Source organism: Humulus lupulus, chromosome 6 (assembly GCF_963169125.1).
Source record: "Humulus lupulus chromosome 6, drHumLupu1.1, whole genome shotgun sequence".
Taxonomy (NCBI): domain Eukaryota; kingdom Viridiplantae; phylum Streptophyta; class Magnoliopsida; order Rosales; family Cannabaceae; genus Humulus; species Humulus lupulus.
Window position 1 is genome coordinate 216,890,128 of NC_084798.1, and position 16,998 is coordinate 216,907,125.

At 32.4% G+C, this 16,998-nt stretch overlaps 2 protein-coding genes across 2 annotated transcripts; one reads left to right on the forward strand and one right to left on the reverse strand.

Moving 5' to 3' along the window:
* The first annotated feature begins 4,386 nt into the window (after positions 1-4,386).
* On the forward strand, positions 4,387-7,557 carry LOC133786064 (receptor-like protein 7). Its single transcript, XM_062225278.1, has one exon. The coding sequence runs from the start codon at positions 4,387-4,389 to the stop codon at positions 7,555-7,557; it is 3,171 nt and encodes a 1,056-aa protein (XP_062081262.1).
* Positions 7,558-13,204: 5,647 nt separating this feature from the next.
* On the reverse strand, positions 13,205-15,938 carry LOC133786065 (putative receptor protein kinase ZmPK1). Its single transcript, XM_062225279.1, has 2 exons — positions 15,922-15,938; positions 13,205-15,606 (listed from the first exon to the last, which is right to left on the reverse strand). Exons 1-2 carry the CDS (start codon positions 15,936-15,938, stop codon positions 13,233-13,235), a joined length of 2,391 nt encoding a protein of 796 aa, XP_062081263.1. The 3' UTR covers positions 13,205-13,232.
* Positions 15,939-16,998: the final 1,060 nt, after the last annotated feature.

Sequence of the window (16,998 nt, forward strand, 5' to 3'; positions counted from 1 at the left end):
AAGAATAATCAAAATAAATAAATGAAACATATTATTATCTTTGATTAAGATACTATTGGATCACCTAATTCTACACCACATTAAAAGTAAGAATTTTAAAGGCTTGCTGATCATAATAACATTTTTGTTATGGTAGAAGAGTCTTTGGAATGAAATTAAAATTGTATAAACTAATTAAACATCTCAAAGTCTTCCAAGTAAAACAAATATATATATATATATATATATTTAGCATGATCATGACTTGAATAATTGATCATCAAAACTTATTCTTTGGGTTTGGAAATCTTGTTTCTTCTCCATCTTATCTTTAGTGATGCTAGATTTTCAATATTACAATTGTTTGTATCAATAATGTTATGGTCGAAGACATGACTTTTCAAAAAAGTTATCCATTCAACTTCACTACTACCGAGTTTTATTTGCTTCATTTTTTTTAATGAAAAATACTAAATAATAAAGCTAAAGGAGTAATACCAAACTATAAAGTATTTTAGATCACTTTATCGGTCCCACATTTTACTTGACTAAATATATTAAAATGGACACTATTTTTTCTCCTTTTATTAATTAGCACCATTGAATAAACTATAATAAGAAATAATTTTAATAGTGGATGTTGTTGGTAATTATATAACAAACTTTATATAAATATATATATATATATATATATATAATGGGGATCACGTTGTACAGATTTTGTCCCAATCCATTCGGCTTTCAGTAATCTAGGGACTACATGGCTTCTATAAGAGATTTATAGAAACCATTAAAGATTGGGTCGTTAACAAATGTGCCTCAAGGGTTCTCATCCCATTAAAGATGGATTGTCGAGTATATAAAAACATGGCTACCCAAATTAAAAGAATCAAAACAATAATGCAAAAAGTAGGCCACACCTGAATTAATATATTATACGTGTCTCATGTATATCTCTTCTGTATAATATAAAAATTCTATTGGTTTTAACAGTTTTTTATTTTTTTAATGTAAACTTTAATCGAATATTTTTATATTTAACGGTAGTTTGTAAACACTTAAACTTAAATAAAATAAAATAAATAATTGAAAAAATTAAAATATGATATTTTTGAGATATTTTAGAATGATAATTATTTAAAAATAATAAATATTTAAACAAATTAAAATAAGATATTTTTGAGATATTTTACAAAGATAATTATTTAAAAATAATAAAATCATATGTTTTATAACTTAAATAAAATTTAATTAAACTTAAACTCACTTATTAGAATAATATCATATTAAACATATAATATAATCTACTGTGAATTTGTAACAAATTGTTTTTTTATAAAACTAGCAAGAAACTTAAATTTAAAATCTACGTATAATATTTAATATTACATTAAATATATAATATATAATCTATTGTTGTCACTCTCAACTTCAAAAACTAGAACAAACATAAATGTAAACAAAAATAAATAAATTATTTAATTAAAATAGTATATCTATTTGAAGTTTATATGATATTAATATAAATTTAATAAAAATAATTAATAAATTTTATAAATAAAACTAAGCAAACTTACATGTTACTTGTATCTAGTATATATATATAAATAATTGATCTTATTATTGTGTTTTGAATTTTCATATATAATATATTGTATGGTGCAGAATTGATGTTTTGAAGCTGACCTCCATAACACTCGAATGTATACCCAAAAAATACATTGACATTTATCAGTTTTGTTATTTTTGGAAGACTTTAAGATCTGTCTGTTTCTATTTGTTAAAAAAAAAAAAACTTATTGCAGCTGCTTTTTATTTATAACTATCACTAAACACATTCTTTATGGGTTTAATTAATTATTAAGACTGGCCTGGTCTTTCAAATAAAGTGGTTTTTAACGATGGTCAGAGCGGCAAATCTATATAAACGAGAATTTTAAGGATATGATGTGACACTTTAAAATTACTTAAAATCACTAATACTATTTTCTTATTTTTTCACATTTATTATTTCTTCTTTTTCAAATATATAATTATTAGTTAATAAAAAAACTAAAATATCTAATTATATCTATATTTCATTTAACTAACAAAGTATATCATCTACAATAATATAATAAGTAAATAATAATGATGATAATATCATTTTTGGTTTGTAGGGTGTACCTTAGGTTGTATTTGAGATACATTTTATTGTGTGATTTTGGATCTTTCAGGTTTCATGATTTGGAAAAAGCTTGCTCTGAGTTGATGATGCTACTGAGGGGAGTTCTGCCACTGGTGTTTCTTATGGTTACTCCAGATGATGATGCTGAAAAGGGATTTCAGATGAGAACTTTTCTGATTAAGAGATGACAAGATTGAACTTTTTTAATTTTTTGGGGTAATTTTGTCTTCATCAATCTTTGTTCTGGTTTGACACCAAAGCCAAGTGGATTAGAAGGACGAGATGTCATTTAGTTTTGATGAAGACATTTATGTGAAAATGGTTTTGCCGTGATGATTGAATCTCAAAGATTTCAGCTTAATTTGTGTTTGGCCTATTTATTATTAATAATTTACAAGAAATTGTTTAGGCTTAATTTGTGAGTGAGTTAGAGAGTGAGATGGATGTTGTGTTGTAAACATCAAGTACTTTCAGACTATTATGTTGGTGACAGTGTGAGTGTTGTATTATACCAAATTAATTCTGAAGCTTCTTGATGTTCTCAGTCTATGTCTTTATATTGATGCAGAGATGGTCTTGTAAAAACACAACTCTTTCATATAGTTTTATGTATCTGTATTACTATGTATTGATGTTAAATAAATTCATTGACAGAGTAGTTTATCTTTGACTGATTTCCATTAAGATTTTGTCTTATTGCTTTTATAAGATTTCGTCAAGTCCTTTTGTGACCAATTTTGTTTACAGATTTTTCGTCAAAGATGTATAGGAGTGGCCTACTATTTATTTAGTGAGAATGTGATTGCTATTATTATTGCTCCTGCTATTAAGAAAAGTTATACCAGATGAGAATTGTTCTTGTTAACAGATGACAATGTTTAATTCTTCAGTGATCATTTTTTATCATTTGATTATTGCATTTGATCTTTGTTTAGATACCTTTTTTTTTAAATCCTTTCTTTCATGTCAAAATATGAAAATAGAGAGAAAAATGCTGCAGGCAATGTAGTGTTGAATTAAGTAAATGTATCCATATATCTCAGGTATAAACTATATATATATATATATCTGTTGTTTTCTTCTCTTTATGTTATAAATTATTCTCTATTCCTCTTTTCTTCATTACTAAGGCCAATTGTTATCCCTCCTGTTATAAATTGGATAAAATCAATATATAAAAGTGCCTTAAATACGAAACTACTAATTAAGTGATCAAATGTATTCTTTTTTCTTGATAGCTGAGCTTAACTAAAAGACTTAAAAGTTAGTTAGTGCTCCGAATATGAAGTGCTGAAGGCTCCTATATGTGCAACTTTTCTTGGCAACTTCTAGAAAATATCGTAAATTAATTGACAGTTTTCAAAAGGAGAAATTCTGAGTTGGTCAACGGAGAAAAGTCTCTTGTCAGTAGGAGTAGGCTCTCGTTCATTTATTAATCCATAGACTATTTAAGTATGTTGGACCCAAGAATAAGGCTTGTGGGGCTTATTATGTTTAATTAGTCACAACCACCACAATATGTTTAATTAGTTCGTTTTAAAATGCTGTGAAATCTGAGGCTATTCCAAAGATACAGTTGTGTGATGATTTTAATTGTTTTTTTTTTTGACTAAATTTTGTTCTTTAGGGTTTTGTTATTTCCCATTCTTTGTCATGTATTAATACATTTTGTATCTTTTTTTGTTTCATAATAACTTGGAATGAGTTTTAAAGCTCAGTGACCACTTAATACATTTTATATCTTTTTTTATTGGTTCATTGTATGAAAGTGCAGATTTTTAATTTCGGTTAAGTTTGGAACGTGTGAAATGGGGGAAGACTCAAGACTAGTCCAACTTCCAAGTCAACTCAAGACTAATAATACTTGTTTTCATTAGACTTTAATATTAAGACTAGTAAACGATTTGACATGTTATTATCTATATATGTATATATATAACATTTGTAAGACTTTTATTGTAAACAATTATTTATCACTTTACCAATATATTGGATATTCTTTTCTTGTTGTGTATATGTGTATGGCTCCATCAACTAAATAAAATAATAATTAAATAAATCAATGGAAGTTGATATACATAGCTAGAATTGAATGGTTGAAAACTTTTCAGCCTTGTGAGTCTACTTCCATAATTGCGTGTCTTTGTGCTGAAATAAATGAAAAGAAAAAGCATTTATGAAATGCAGGTATTTAAAATCTACTCTTCTTTTACAACTTAATTTCACAACTCTCACAAACAATGGAAAATCGTTTGCTCTTCTTCATCATGATCTTTGTCACATGTTACTCTATGACAACACAACAAGCTCTGAATTCATCTTTCACTTCCTCTGGAGTGAGATGCCTCCCCCAAATAAGCTATGCTTTGTTGCAACTAAAGCAAGAGTTTGTCTTTCAAAAGCCCAATTACAATCATTTTGATGAGCCAACTCCATTTAATGAGACCCTTTCTTACCCAAAGATGAGGTTTTGGAAGGAAGGAAAGGACTGCTGTGAGTGGGATGGTGTCACGTGTAGCAGCAGAACAGGACAAGTAGTAGGGCTTGATCTGAGTTCTAGCTGGCTTCAAGGGCCTTTGAGTTCCAATAGCAGCCTCTTCAGCTTAAGTCAACTTCACCGGCTCAACCTTGCCTACAACAACTTCACTCTTTCCAATATGCCATCAAGCTTTGCTCAGCTTTCGAGGTTAACCCATCTCAACCTCTCTCACTCCTTTTTTTCTGGTCAAGTCCCTTCTGAAATAGCTTTGTTGTCCAATTTGATGTCTCTTGATCTCTCTTCTAATTTTGACTATGATTATGATCGTGAGATGGTTATTAGCCTTTTATATAGCCCAACGATAGCATTTGCTCAAAACATGACAAAATTAAGAGAACTTCATCTGAACAGTGTGAATCTTTCTTCACTACTACCTGAATCTATGGCTAACCTATCCTCCTTGACATCTCTATCTCTTAGAGATTGCAATCTGTATGGTGAATTTTTGCAAAACATTTTTCATCTACCTAATATTCAAGTCATCGATGTGTCATCCAATCAAAACCTCAATGGAATATTACCATATTCCATTGGCGATCTCAAGTTCTTAAGTGTTTTAGATCTCTCAAATTGTAATTTTTCAGGGACCATTCCATCTTCAGTTAAGAATATGTCACATCTCTCAAGTCTTGACCTAAGTTTCAACAACTTTGATGGTCAACTTCCACCAACTTTGCTCATAATGCCTTCCTTACAATCTCTAAGTCTTTCTTTTAATCAGTTTACAAGCCCCCTGACCATTCCATCTTCAGTTAAGAATATGTCACGTCTCCCAAGTCTTGACCTAAGTCACAACAATTTTGATGGTCAACTTCCACCAGCTTTGTTCATAATGCCTTCCTTACAATCTCTAAGTGTTTCTTATAATCACTTTAATGGCCCTCTAACCATTCCATCTTCAGTTAAGAATTTATCACATCTTTCATCGCTTGAATTAAGTTCCAACAATTTTGATGGTCAACTTCCACCAGCTTTGTTCATAATGTCTTCCCTACAATATCTAGGGCTTGACCATAATCACTTTAATGGCCCTCTAACCATCCCAAATGTCTCGTTATCATCCCAATTGACATACCTTAATTTGGATGGGAACAAGCTAACCGGAAAAATTCCAAGGTCAATTTTTGAAATGCGAAAACTTGAAAAGTTGTACCTTAGTGACAATAACTTAAGTGGCATAGAGATGAGCGTGTTCTCAAAGTTGAGTTCGCTTCGAAGTCTTGATCTTTCATATAATAATCTAGTTGTAATGGAAAACACAACAACAAATTCCACTCTAATCATCAAACTTAATTATTTGGGTTTGGCTTCATGCAACATTACAGAATTTCCCAAGTTCCTAAAAACCCAAAATGAGCTACAAGATTTGGATCTCTCCAACAACAAAATTGAAGGCAAGATCCCCAAATGGTTCTTTACTATAGGGGTAGAGACCTTGGAGATATTATATCTGTATAAAAATTTCATCACCGGTTGGGAACAAGTGCCGAAAGTGCTTCCGTGGAAAGCGTTGTTGATTCTTCACTTAAGCCACAACATGTTTCGAGACACATTACCAGCTCCACCATTTTCTGTAACGAGGTTTTACATTTCGAATAACAACATTAGTGGGAAAATTCATCCATTGTTCTGTGACTTGACTAATCTAGAACAACTTGATATGTCCAATAACAACTTAAGCGGTGAGATTCTTCCATGTCTTGGGAATTTGACTTCGCTTTATCTTTTGGACCTCTCAAAAAATAGGCTCTCTGGTAGAATTCCTCGAATGGGAAACAACTCATTGTTCTGCAATTTAAGAAATCTTGTTGTTCTTGAAGTCTCAAATAATCAATTAAGTGGCTCTATTCCACAATGCTTGGGAAGTTTCAGCTACAATCTTAAAGTGTTGATTATGAAAGAGAACAATTTTAGTGCAGAAATGCCTCAGAAATTTGTGGATGGGAGCAGTCTAATTACTCTCGACCTCAGTCAAAATCAATTAGAAGGAATGGTTCCACAATCTGTAACCAAGTGCAATGCATTGGAAATTCTAAATCTCGGATACAATCAACTATCTGGCACTTTCCCCTCTTGGTTACAAAATTTGGAAAGTTTGCAAGTTCTTGTGCTGCGTTCCAACAAATTTCATGGTCCAATATGGGATCCCAAGAAGTTTATGGGCTTTGAGAAACTACTGATTGCCGACCTCTCTTTCAATAAGTTCAATGGAACATTGTCATCAGATTACTTTGCCAATTGGAGTGCCATTAATACACACAATAATAGTGTCGATAAGTCAAAGCCGGAGTACATCGATGATGGAAGCTACTATGAGTCGGTAACTGTGACTAATAAAGGCTTTGAAATGGAATATGTCAGGATCTTAACCATCTTCACCTGTGTCGACCTCTCAAACAATAATTTTCATGGTGAAATTCCAAAATCTGTAGGGGATCTCCGATCATTGATTGTGCTGAATCTATCGAGTAACAATTTTGACGGCCACATTCCACAATCGTTTGGGAATCTGAAAGAAATTGAATCATTGGATCTCTCCAACAACAAGCTCTCTGGAAGAATACCTCAGGAATTGGCAACTCTCACATTTCTCGAGTATCTCAACCTTAGTAATAACCAACTTACGGGGCCGATACCACAAGGTGGACAGATTAGTACATTTCTGAATTCTTCATTTTATGGAAATGAAGAATTATGTGGCTTTCCATTATCAGAGGAATGTGATAGCAGTGATGAGTCTCCAAGTACACTTGAACATGAATCAGAATCTGAATTTGAGAGTGGTTTTGGTTGGAAAGCAGTGCTTGTGGGATATGGATGTGGCTTTCTTGGTGGACTGTTGGGTGGATATTTCTTCATTTCGAAGATATAAAATTATAGCAGTGATATTTAATAGTTATATAGTATACGTACCAAGTCACTTTTCTATAACTAATTATGTTTATGTTATTGAGATGAAAAATTATAATTACTTATATTTTCATAATGTTTAGTGTGGTTCATTTTTTTTTTTTTTTTAATGCTTATGATACAAATAAATATATAACTATATAAAAATAATATATAATTATATAAACCAAATATTAAAGAAAAAATTATAGAAGAGTATAGATTTGTGTGTTATTTGATCACTTGGTGGACTGTTGCTGGTTTTGTTATTTGAGACTCCAAATAGATTTGGTATAAAGTCATCAAAATATAGTTTTGCATTTGTAGAAGAGTAATCAAGGAACAACAATGTCTCATGTCTAAATTCGTCTATTTTTTTCATTGCATTTGCTTTTGTTGATTTTCTTTTTAGCATACTAATCAAAATTAGAATTACTGATTTCTTATGCATGATGCAGAGTGAATGAAGGGAGTTTCACATGGGAATGATTGACTCCCAAAGATCTCAGCAGAAAATGAGACAATGCCAGCTTTCAACTTATATATATATATATATATCAGCTTTGTTTCATTTGGTTGATTTGACTCTTTGCTGCCACTATTATGTTAGAGTGTTTAATTTGTGAGAATGTCAGTGTTGCAATTAATCTTTCTCTTTTGTTTATCTTTGTTAAAGTATGTACGCTTCCTTTTATTGCAGTAAATATTATTCCTTTTGCTAACTTATTTTTAGTACTTTTTTTGTTTAAGAATTCTGATTAATAGATTTGTTGACTTCTTATATGCATAATCTTATGCATTATTCACTCAAAGCCCATATCAACTATAGCTACTTTTATATGCACATATATACATATATGTATGTGTGTTTACTCATGTATCTATTATATAAATTCTTGACTATAAACTTGTCAACAAACACACAAAACCAAAGAGAAACAGAATAGGAAGAAAGAAAAAAACGCAAGGCAGTTACTTGCTTCCAAGTCTAATCCAATAAGAAGATCAAGTGTACACCCTCAAACACTCTCCAAAGAACACAATGAGCACTCAATTTCAAACTCAAAGAACCACCAGAGTTAACCCAACAGAACTCACTAAAACACTCCTGTTTTCACTCACCAGAAAACTAAGCCTTGTTCTTAAAGGGTATCAGAAAAGTAACATGTACAAATGAATCAAAATCGGTTCAATACAAGCTACAGTCTTGTATAACTGAAATAACTGCCTGAAATGTATGTGACACCAATAAACACATAAACCATGTATATGTATGTTACTTATAATAATTGAATGCATTTTGAAAGCTTTTGTAAACATTAATTACTCTCAACTCTCAACTCTCAACTCTCTGGTATATGTATGTGTTCTCATGTACATGTGCATTTTGAACTATATTTATGAGAATGAATATAAGGCCAATTATTATATATAAGACAAATATGAGAATGAATTGCCAGGAGTGGACAGTAGCAGACCCAAAACTTGAGCCACCAATGGTGGTGTGGTGATCAACACTGTTCTACCAATCACTTCATATGGCTACCCACCAGAAAAGCTTAGTGTATATCTGTCAGAATTTTATGCTCTCTTGGAGGCTTCTCAATTTTCACAGTACATAGGGATAAGAAATGTTGATCATGTGGATGCAAGTCTGGCCAATGATCTCATCATTTACAAAGTACTTAACACTTCTTAGTTCAAATCAAAAGCTTGCCATACAATTGGCTCAAGTATATAGTTTCTTTTTATTGCAGCAAATAAATTTAATTAACTGATTTGATGAGTTCATATGTATTATTCACTTAAGCCCTTAGATGGAACTAGTTCTATACATGTATGATCTTTCTTTTTTTAGATGTTACTGAAAAAATTGGCAATCACAATTCACAAAACCTAACTTACCAAGAATAAAATTTAGGGTATATTGCAGCATTAATAATATCAAATATATGTTAAGTTGTGGAGAAAGTTTCAGTTGATAGTACTTGTTCTAAATTATTTCTTCTTGGCAATCACAATTATTATCTATTTGTCTCATATTCACAATATGTGAGTACTAAAACAGATATGAGATCCACCAATGATGCCAGTCTGTCCAATGATTTTGATCATTATTAAAGTACTTAACACTTACTCTTACTATTGAGTCAGTTATTGATTTAATATGTGTTATTCTCTTTTATGCATAGCATTTGACCTGTATGTCAGTTTGTTTATATGACAAATCCTCTGTTCTCTGATTTAGAATTTATACAAAAATGTGACGAATTACATTGAAAATGCAACAAAGCTAGGACGAATACCAGAAGAAGAAAGGTTAATTAAAAATACAGGTATCTGATCTCAATGACCATGTCACCATTAATCAATTAAGTTCAAGTATGTGATTCACTTTTAAGGTTGAATTATATTATTTGGATTGTAATGGTGGCACTTTGTATATCAAATATTTTATATAACTAGTTAATCAACCAAGCCAAGGTACTTAACAAATTGAGAATTGTGTAATATACTTTGTAATGGTTCACATCCTTTTGTCTAAACAGTTGATATGTTTTTAAGTCATCAAGGTGTCCTTTTTTTCAGACCAAGTCTTCAAGTTTACATTTATATATATATATATATACTTATTGTTCAACTAAATTACCTCTGTTTTGGTAGCAATGTTATTCTTTTCCTTTTAATTAGTATTTGATTATTACAGATCCAGTCAATTCTTCTAGGGCAAGTTTATTGATGAGCCTCAAAGATTTTCAGCAGCTTGGTTTAATTTGATATTTCTCTTTTTGGTTGCCATAATAATAATAATAATAATAATAGTCAAAATAATCTTTACTATATATATATATATAGATTCTATTAAATTGGAAATAAAACTTAATATACAAAAATAGCTAAACTACTTATCGCACCCCCAAGGTGTTATACTCTATTATTTATAATGCATCACCAAAACACACATTTATCTGTTGTACCTCTAATTTTTACATGACACTATATATCAACTTATTTGTATTTTCTTTACATCATATAAATATTATATGTTTGTATATTTTTTATTTACTGAAATAAGAAAAAAATAAGAGACAAATAAGGAAAAGAATAAAAAAAGTGCACTTCTAAGTTCTGCAAATAATAGTATAATAATGATCCTTATTCAAAACACAGATTTCAAAGAATTACCAACTTCAATTTGTGTGTTGTACAATTTGGAATCACTATTGTTGGAATATTGCAGAGAACTCACACATTAACTAATTTTGTATTGTGTGAAAATGATGGATCAAGAATCAAAGAACAACAAGTTGCTTCTGTATTTCAGGCCTTTAGTATATTAGGGATGTGAGTGAATTTTTAGAAGGAAACTTGAAGAACAACAAGTATCTTACTAAGCTTATTTTGAAGTGGAAAGATGAAGCTGGTTATTAAGTTTTCCAGAGGAAGAAAAAGAGCTGGAAGAAATTCTTGTATATTGATCTTACTGATTAACAAGGATCAGCACCTTTTATACAGAGGAAAGAATAAAAAACTAACAGAGCTAACAAAGTAGTTTAGTTACAGTAAACAGAAAAGAGATTAACTACTTTAACAAACTTAGAAGTAACTAAGTAACTAACTCCTTAACACTGGTGATTCAACAAAAGAAAAGGAAGTACTTGATACAAGCTTGCCAAATTGGGCAACACATCCATCGTATTGTAACTTGGAAAGTGTTTATCTAAGAAACTGTAAATATTGTTGTGTGTCACTGCTATCGTTTCACCAGCTGAGTTCACTCAAACATCTTGTGATTATGAACACATTTTGACTGTAAATGTATCAGCATTACATCTTGCACTGAATTGGTGACTCTGTTTCCAACAAGAACACATATTGACTCTGCATACCCTTGCCTTGAGAGGTTGTTAATAAGGCAATGTTCAAGGGTAGAGTCATTTTCAGAAATGGGATGGATTATTGCCCATTACTTTAAAAACTCTGTCCATTGAGGCATGCGAAATGCTCATGGAAAATCGCATGAGATGGAATTTACCAAGATACTTGTCACTGACAGAGTTAAAAATTGTAGAGTGAAGAGAATGCTCATCATTACATTTTCATGTGTATTATTGTATAAACACCAGTCCACAGTCATGTTTGTGTTCACTCTGAAGCTAGTGTTGTCCTTCAGTTGAACACGTGCATATATCACCCAACCACAACCATCTTGCTTGCATTTTGCCCTACATCTCTTCTTGTCATTAAACACCCACTTGTACTCTCTGTTAATGGAAATGAGGTTTCGTTGATATGTTAAGACAATGAAACCTCCTAATGGAGCTTCTGATCCTATTTGCAATATAATGAAACTTCCAGCTTCTGTTCTGTTTTGATTTCTGCAATAATAAACCATTTTTCATGATGGTGCTAGTGTGGCCAGTGATCTGATCATTGTCAAAGTACTTAACACTTCTAAGTTTAGGATGAACTTATGGTTCACTTTTGTTTTCAAATCAAAATCTTAACTTACTAATGAGTCATGAGTCATAGTAAATGGCTTGCATGTCAGTTGGTGTTTTACTAATGAGTCATATGGTTCACATTGAAAATGCAACAAAGCTAGGCTGAAGAATATCAGAAGAAGAAAGGTTATGAAAACATAAAGGTATTTCTCATATGAAGAATATTTTTGCATCAGATATCAAGCCTTGGATCATACCATCCTCATATGTGATTATTGCCAAAGTACACTAGCTTTACAAACTATAAGAATTTGACAATATAATCTTTTTTAGGTACATAAACGGTGCACATTCCATGTTTTCTTTTGTTTTCTTTCTATCTATGTATTGATTTGTATTCACGAAGCCCGTAAAAGTGATTTTTCAAAATTCCTAGTTAATTAATTAGAATGGTTGATATTGGATAATGAATAAATTTTTGCATAAATTTGAAAACCTAATAACACAATTATATATTTGATAAAAGTTTATAAATTTAAATCTCTCATTTCAACGGTTGAAATTATTGACCACACTATATATTAAAGACCTTTTCAATACATTTTTTCGAGATAAGAATGTTTGTATTAAAACAAAAGCACAAATTAAAGTAGTTACGAAAATACAATTTGATGCATGCATGGACAAATTAATAAAAAAATTCATGATATATGATAAACACAAATTATACAAAATTAAAATAGACTTTTGACTTTTGAAGAGGAATCTAGCACAAATTATAAAGTTTTATATGACTTTTGATTCTAAAGTGTGTTTTGGTTGGAAGTGTTTTGATTTTGTCTTCTTTCTTTGTTGTCTTGCCTTATCTTTTTTCTGTTAATTAACAACAAATTTTGGGTTGAGAATCTTTGACCTCTAATTAACACTTATCTCTTATTTATAAGGTTGAAAATTAATATTGTATTTTCTTCGTTGTATCCAACATATTATTATTTTCTTTAATTAAGACACTATTGGATCACCTAATTCTACACCACAGTAAAAGTAAGAATTTTAAAGGGATAATAACATTTTTGTTACAGTAAAAGAGTTTTTGAAATGAAAAATTGTATAGACTAATTAACATCTCATCTCAAAGTCTTCCAAGTAAAACAAATATATATATATAGCATGATCACTTGAATAATTGCTGTTTTATATAAATGTATATATATCACTTGTCTTTTTCGTTGCTTAGAAGCATCTCCACAACTTGGCTCATGGTGGGTCTTGCATCTTTGTCTTCCTTGACGCATCTAAGAGCCACTTCAATCAAAATTTCCACCTCTCTCATGCTATAGTTGCTTCCGATCACGGGCTCTATGATTTCATCAATCCCCTTTTCACTCAGCGAAGCACTAGCATTCATCTTATCTCTTACCCACGTAACAAGCTTTTTCGGTCGTGCCTCACCAACATCTTCTGCATCCAAAACACCTCTTGTTGGGCCATTATTTCCTGTAACCATTTCAAGCAAAACAATTCCGTAGCTATAAACATCCACTTTGGAGGTGATCGGAAGATTGTAAACCCATTCAGGAGCCATATAGCCTCTAGTTCCTCTTATCCTCGAGAAGCTTGAGTTATCACTCAGCTCATTTCTGTTTAGTAGCTTTGAAAGGCCAAAATCAGCTACTTTTGGTTGATAATTAGAGCCCAACAGTATGTTATGAGGCTTTACATCGCAATGTAAAACCCACTCCAAACACTCTTCGTGCAGATAAGCAAGGCCTCTGGCTGTCCCTACAGCAATATCAAACCTCATTTTCCAATCCAAAGCATTGGAAGCCAAGTTCTCAGCCAAGGATCCATGTTCCATGTACTCATAAACTAGAAGTCTATGCTTTCCCTCGGCACAATATCCCCACATTTCTATTAAGTTCATGTGGTTCAGTGCTCCTATGGTGCTTACTTCTGCGTAAAATTCAACTTCTCCTTGGTTAGTATCTGTGAGTTTCTTGACGGCCGCAACTCGATTATCAGACAAAATTGCCTTGTAGACGATTCCTCCTGCACCTCTTCCAATCTCTACACTGAAACCCTTCGTTGCCTTTTTTAGCTCTAAGTAACTAAATTTTCTGAACCCAGTAGCAGCAAGAAGATAACCAGCCTGAATGTTATCCAGGGATGAATTTTCATGGTTTCTAATGACGAATAACCAAACCATTAAGATGACGCAGATCTCGACTCCTCCCACTCCACAGACAAACCAGAGCATGAACTTAAGTACTCCACTGACATTTTTTTTTACGTACCTTCTGTCCAGATGTTGAGTCGAATTGCCTGATGATAAGAAGCAATTGAAATTATTGGACTCATCATAATCTGGAGCCCGGTGAAAAAGAGAAGAGAGGACAGATTTAGGTAGTTTCAAATATATGTCACCATCAAAACCAGGGGCCCGGTATCCATTTCGGAGTTGCGACTTGACGTAGCAATTATAATAACCGCCGTCTTTGTTATACTTGTAGTGAAATCCTACGCACGAGTCACACGATTCCAAGCACGTAGATTTGCAGCGTTCCAAGGTGTAGTTCCAATAGACGTTGGAATCATAGCCGTAGAACTCAACACGTGGAAGGTGAAGAAAACCAGATTGATTAACATTACTACTGGAGCAAGGGAGTTTAAAATCTGGTTCACACCCGTGAGTCCAATCAGTGTGGTTTATCATCTTATGGCCAGGGAGGCAAGCGCATTTCCTACCATATTCAGGCACGTAAGTACAGAGGCTATTAATCCCACAAATCCCATGAATCTTGCATGGTTGTAAAACAGCTTCCCACGTAACTGTCCACGTACTACTTTGCTTCCCTTGCTTTGATCTACTGTACAATCTAAGATTTCCGTCAGCTTCAACTTTGAGGATTCTCTGGAGTTTAATAGCATAATCCGAAGCCATGACTGTAAGACTATCTGATGAGCTGAAGATCCCCCGAGAATCAAGAGCGGCTGTTCTACTGTCGTTGAAAATGGATCTTCCAGCGTAATTTGGCAAAAGCCAAGGGTCTGGCCAGTAAATGCTCGAAATCTCGGGACCATCATAGAGAAGACGAAGGACGTTGTCGTTGTCGTAAAAGAGCATGTAAAATCCAGAGGAATAGTTAGTCTGGCTTCTAGATGACACTAGCTTTGTGTTTGTTGTGAGTGTTTGTCCAGGAACAAGAGTGTCCGTTGGGGAAGCAAAGCTTTGCCACAAAAGGACACGGTTCTGAGTGATTAGGACAAGGTTTCCGGAGTCCAAGAGTTGTAGCTGGGAATCTGAGGTTGAAGCGGTATCACTGGACCAAACGGTGGATTGACCGGCGTCTGTAAGTACAAGGTTACCGGTTTTTTGCAAGGACAGCTTCGAGCGCCTTCCGTTTACCGGATGATCCCGGTTTGCCATCCAAATCAGCGTCAGGTTTTGCCTCGGAGATGGCTCAGGCTCAGCCTCAGTGAACCATATGGCAAGGCAATATGCATTGTGGCCCACTTGGAAAAACCCGGCGGAAAATACTCCTCTCGGTGAGGTTAAAACATCAGCTGGTTTTTCAACAGAGAGAAGCCTTCTCTCAATAAGTCAATGGACGCAGAACGCAGTGAAAAAAAGAAGAGAATTAGAAGCCATAAAGATGGAGTTAGAGCGCCACCCATTATTATTCAACCCAGAAAAATCATATGGAGATAAGTTTAGAGTTAGGAATGATTGAGCCGCCAGGGACTGATGGATGAGCCATTATTGAAATAAGAAAGACTACGTGTACTTATTTATATAAATGGCTGGTTTTTGATAGAACTGGGCATAAATCTTAAATTATTATTTTTTATTATTAGTCAATATATACCAGTACCACGATCAAAATCATTGGTCTTGCTTAAACCTGCTAATGAAATACATCATGAGCAATATCACGTAGAATTATTCTTTTGACCATGTACAGTACAAACATTAGGAGAAGAGACTATTGAAATTTCTCTCAACATACATACATTATAAAAAATAGCCCAATTGCAATATTAGTATTCGAAATAAGAAAAAACAAGTGGAACTTTTACAGCAACTAGGCTGTGTGATGGCACACCAAGTCGGACTTAATACAATATGACGCACTAGATTAAATGAATATGATAAGTTTTTTCTAAAATATATATATACATATAGCTACTGGAAAATAATTATTGGATTTACCCAGCAACTTGAGCATTGTTTTTCAATTATATATGGTTGCTGTAGTGTTTGGTTCAAAGTTACGAATTTTAAGTTGGCCGTGTTTAATTTAATAGTAAATGAAAAAATAAAAATCAAATTAATTACTCTCCCAAGATTCATGTTTCATTGGGATACTAATGAGGAACATTATTAAGACCACATATATATATAATATAATATGATATAAAATGGAATTGAGCCTACCTATTGATAAATTTCCGAGTAAGTACTCAATACATTATAGCTTATTCGAGAAATGAACAATGAAGATAATTGGAATCCAAGGGCACGATCCCATAATGCTCAAAAAATAACCATTAATAAGAAATCAAACTCAATTTGGTAAAAGTGTCGTTTAGGACATGATTACATACAAGCACAATTTTTTTTGAGTTTGGGTCACGTATAACACGAAGTTGTACGAATAGGCTAACTTGTAAGCACAACGATAGGATAAAAAGTTCAAATTAAACCCAATAATTTTATATCAATAAAAATAATAAATATTTACTTCTCAGTTATCATTATTATTACTACATTATTAACTAACACGGTCGACTTAGTTTGAGTATTTGTGTTAGTTGGTAAGTGATACAAACTAAATGACATTTGCGTCGTTTAAAAGACTAATGTTATTAATGGAGCGTATTTGTGACAGTTTTTAACTAAAACAAACGAGCTCATTTTTGTTAGTTTTGCACTGCCACAAGAGCTCGTTTGCGTTAGCTGCAAACTATCACAAAAGATA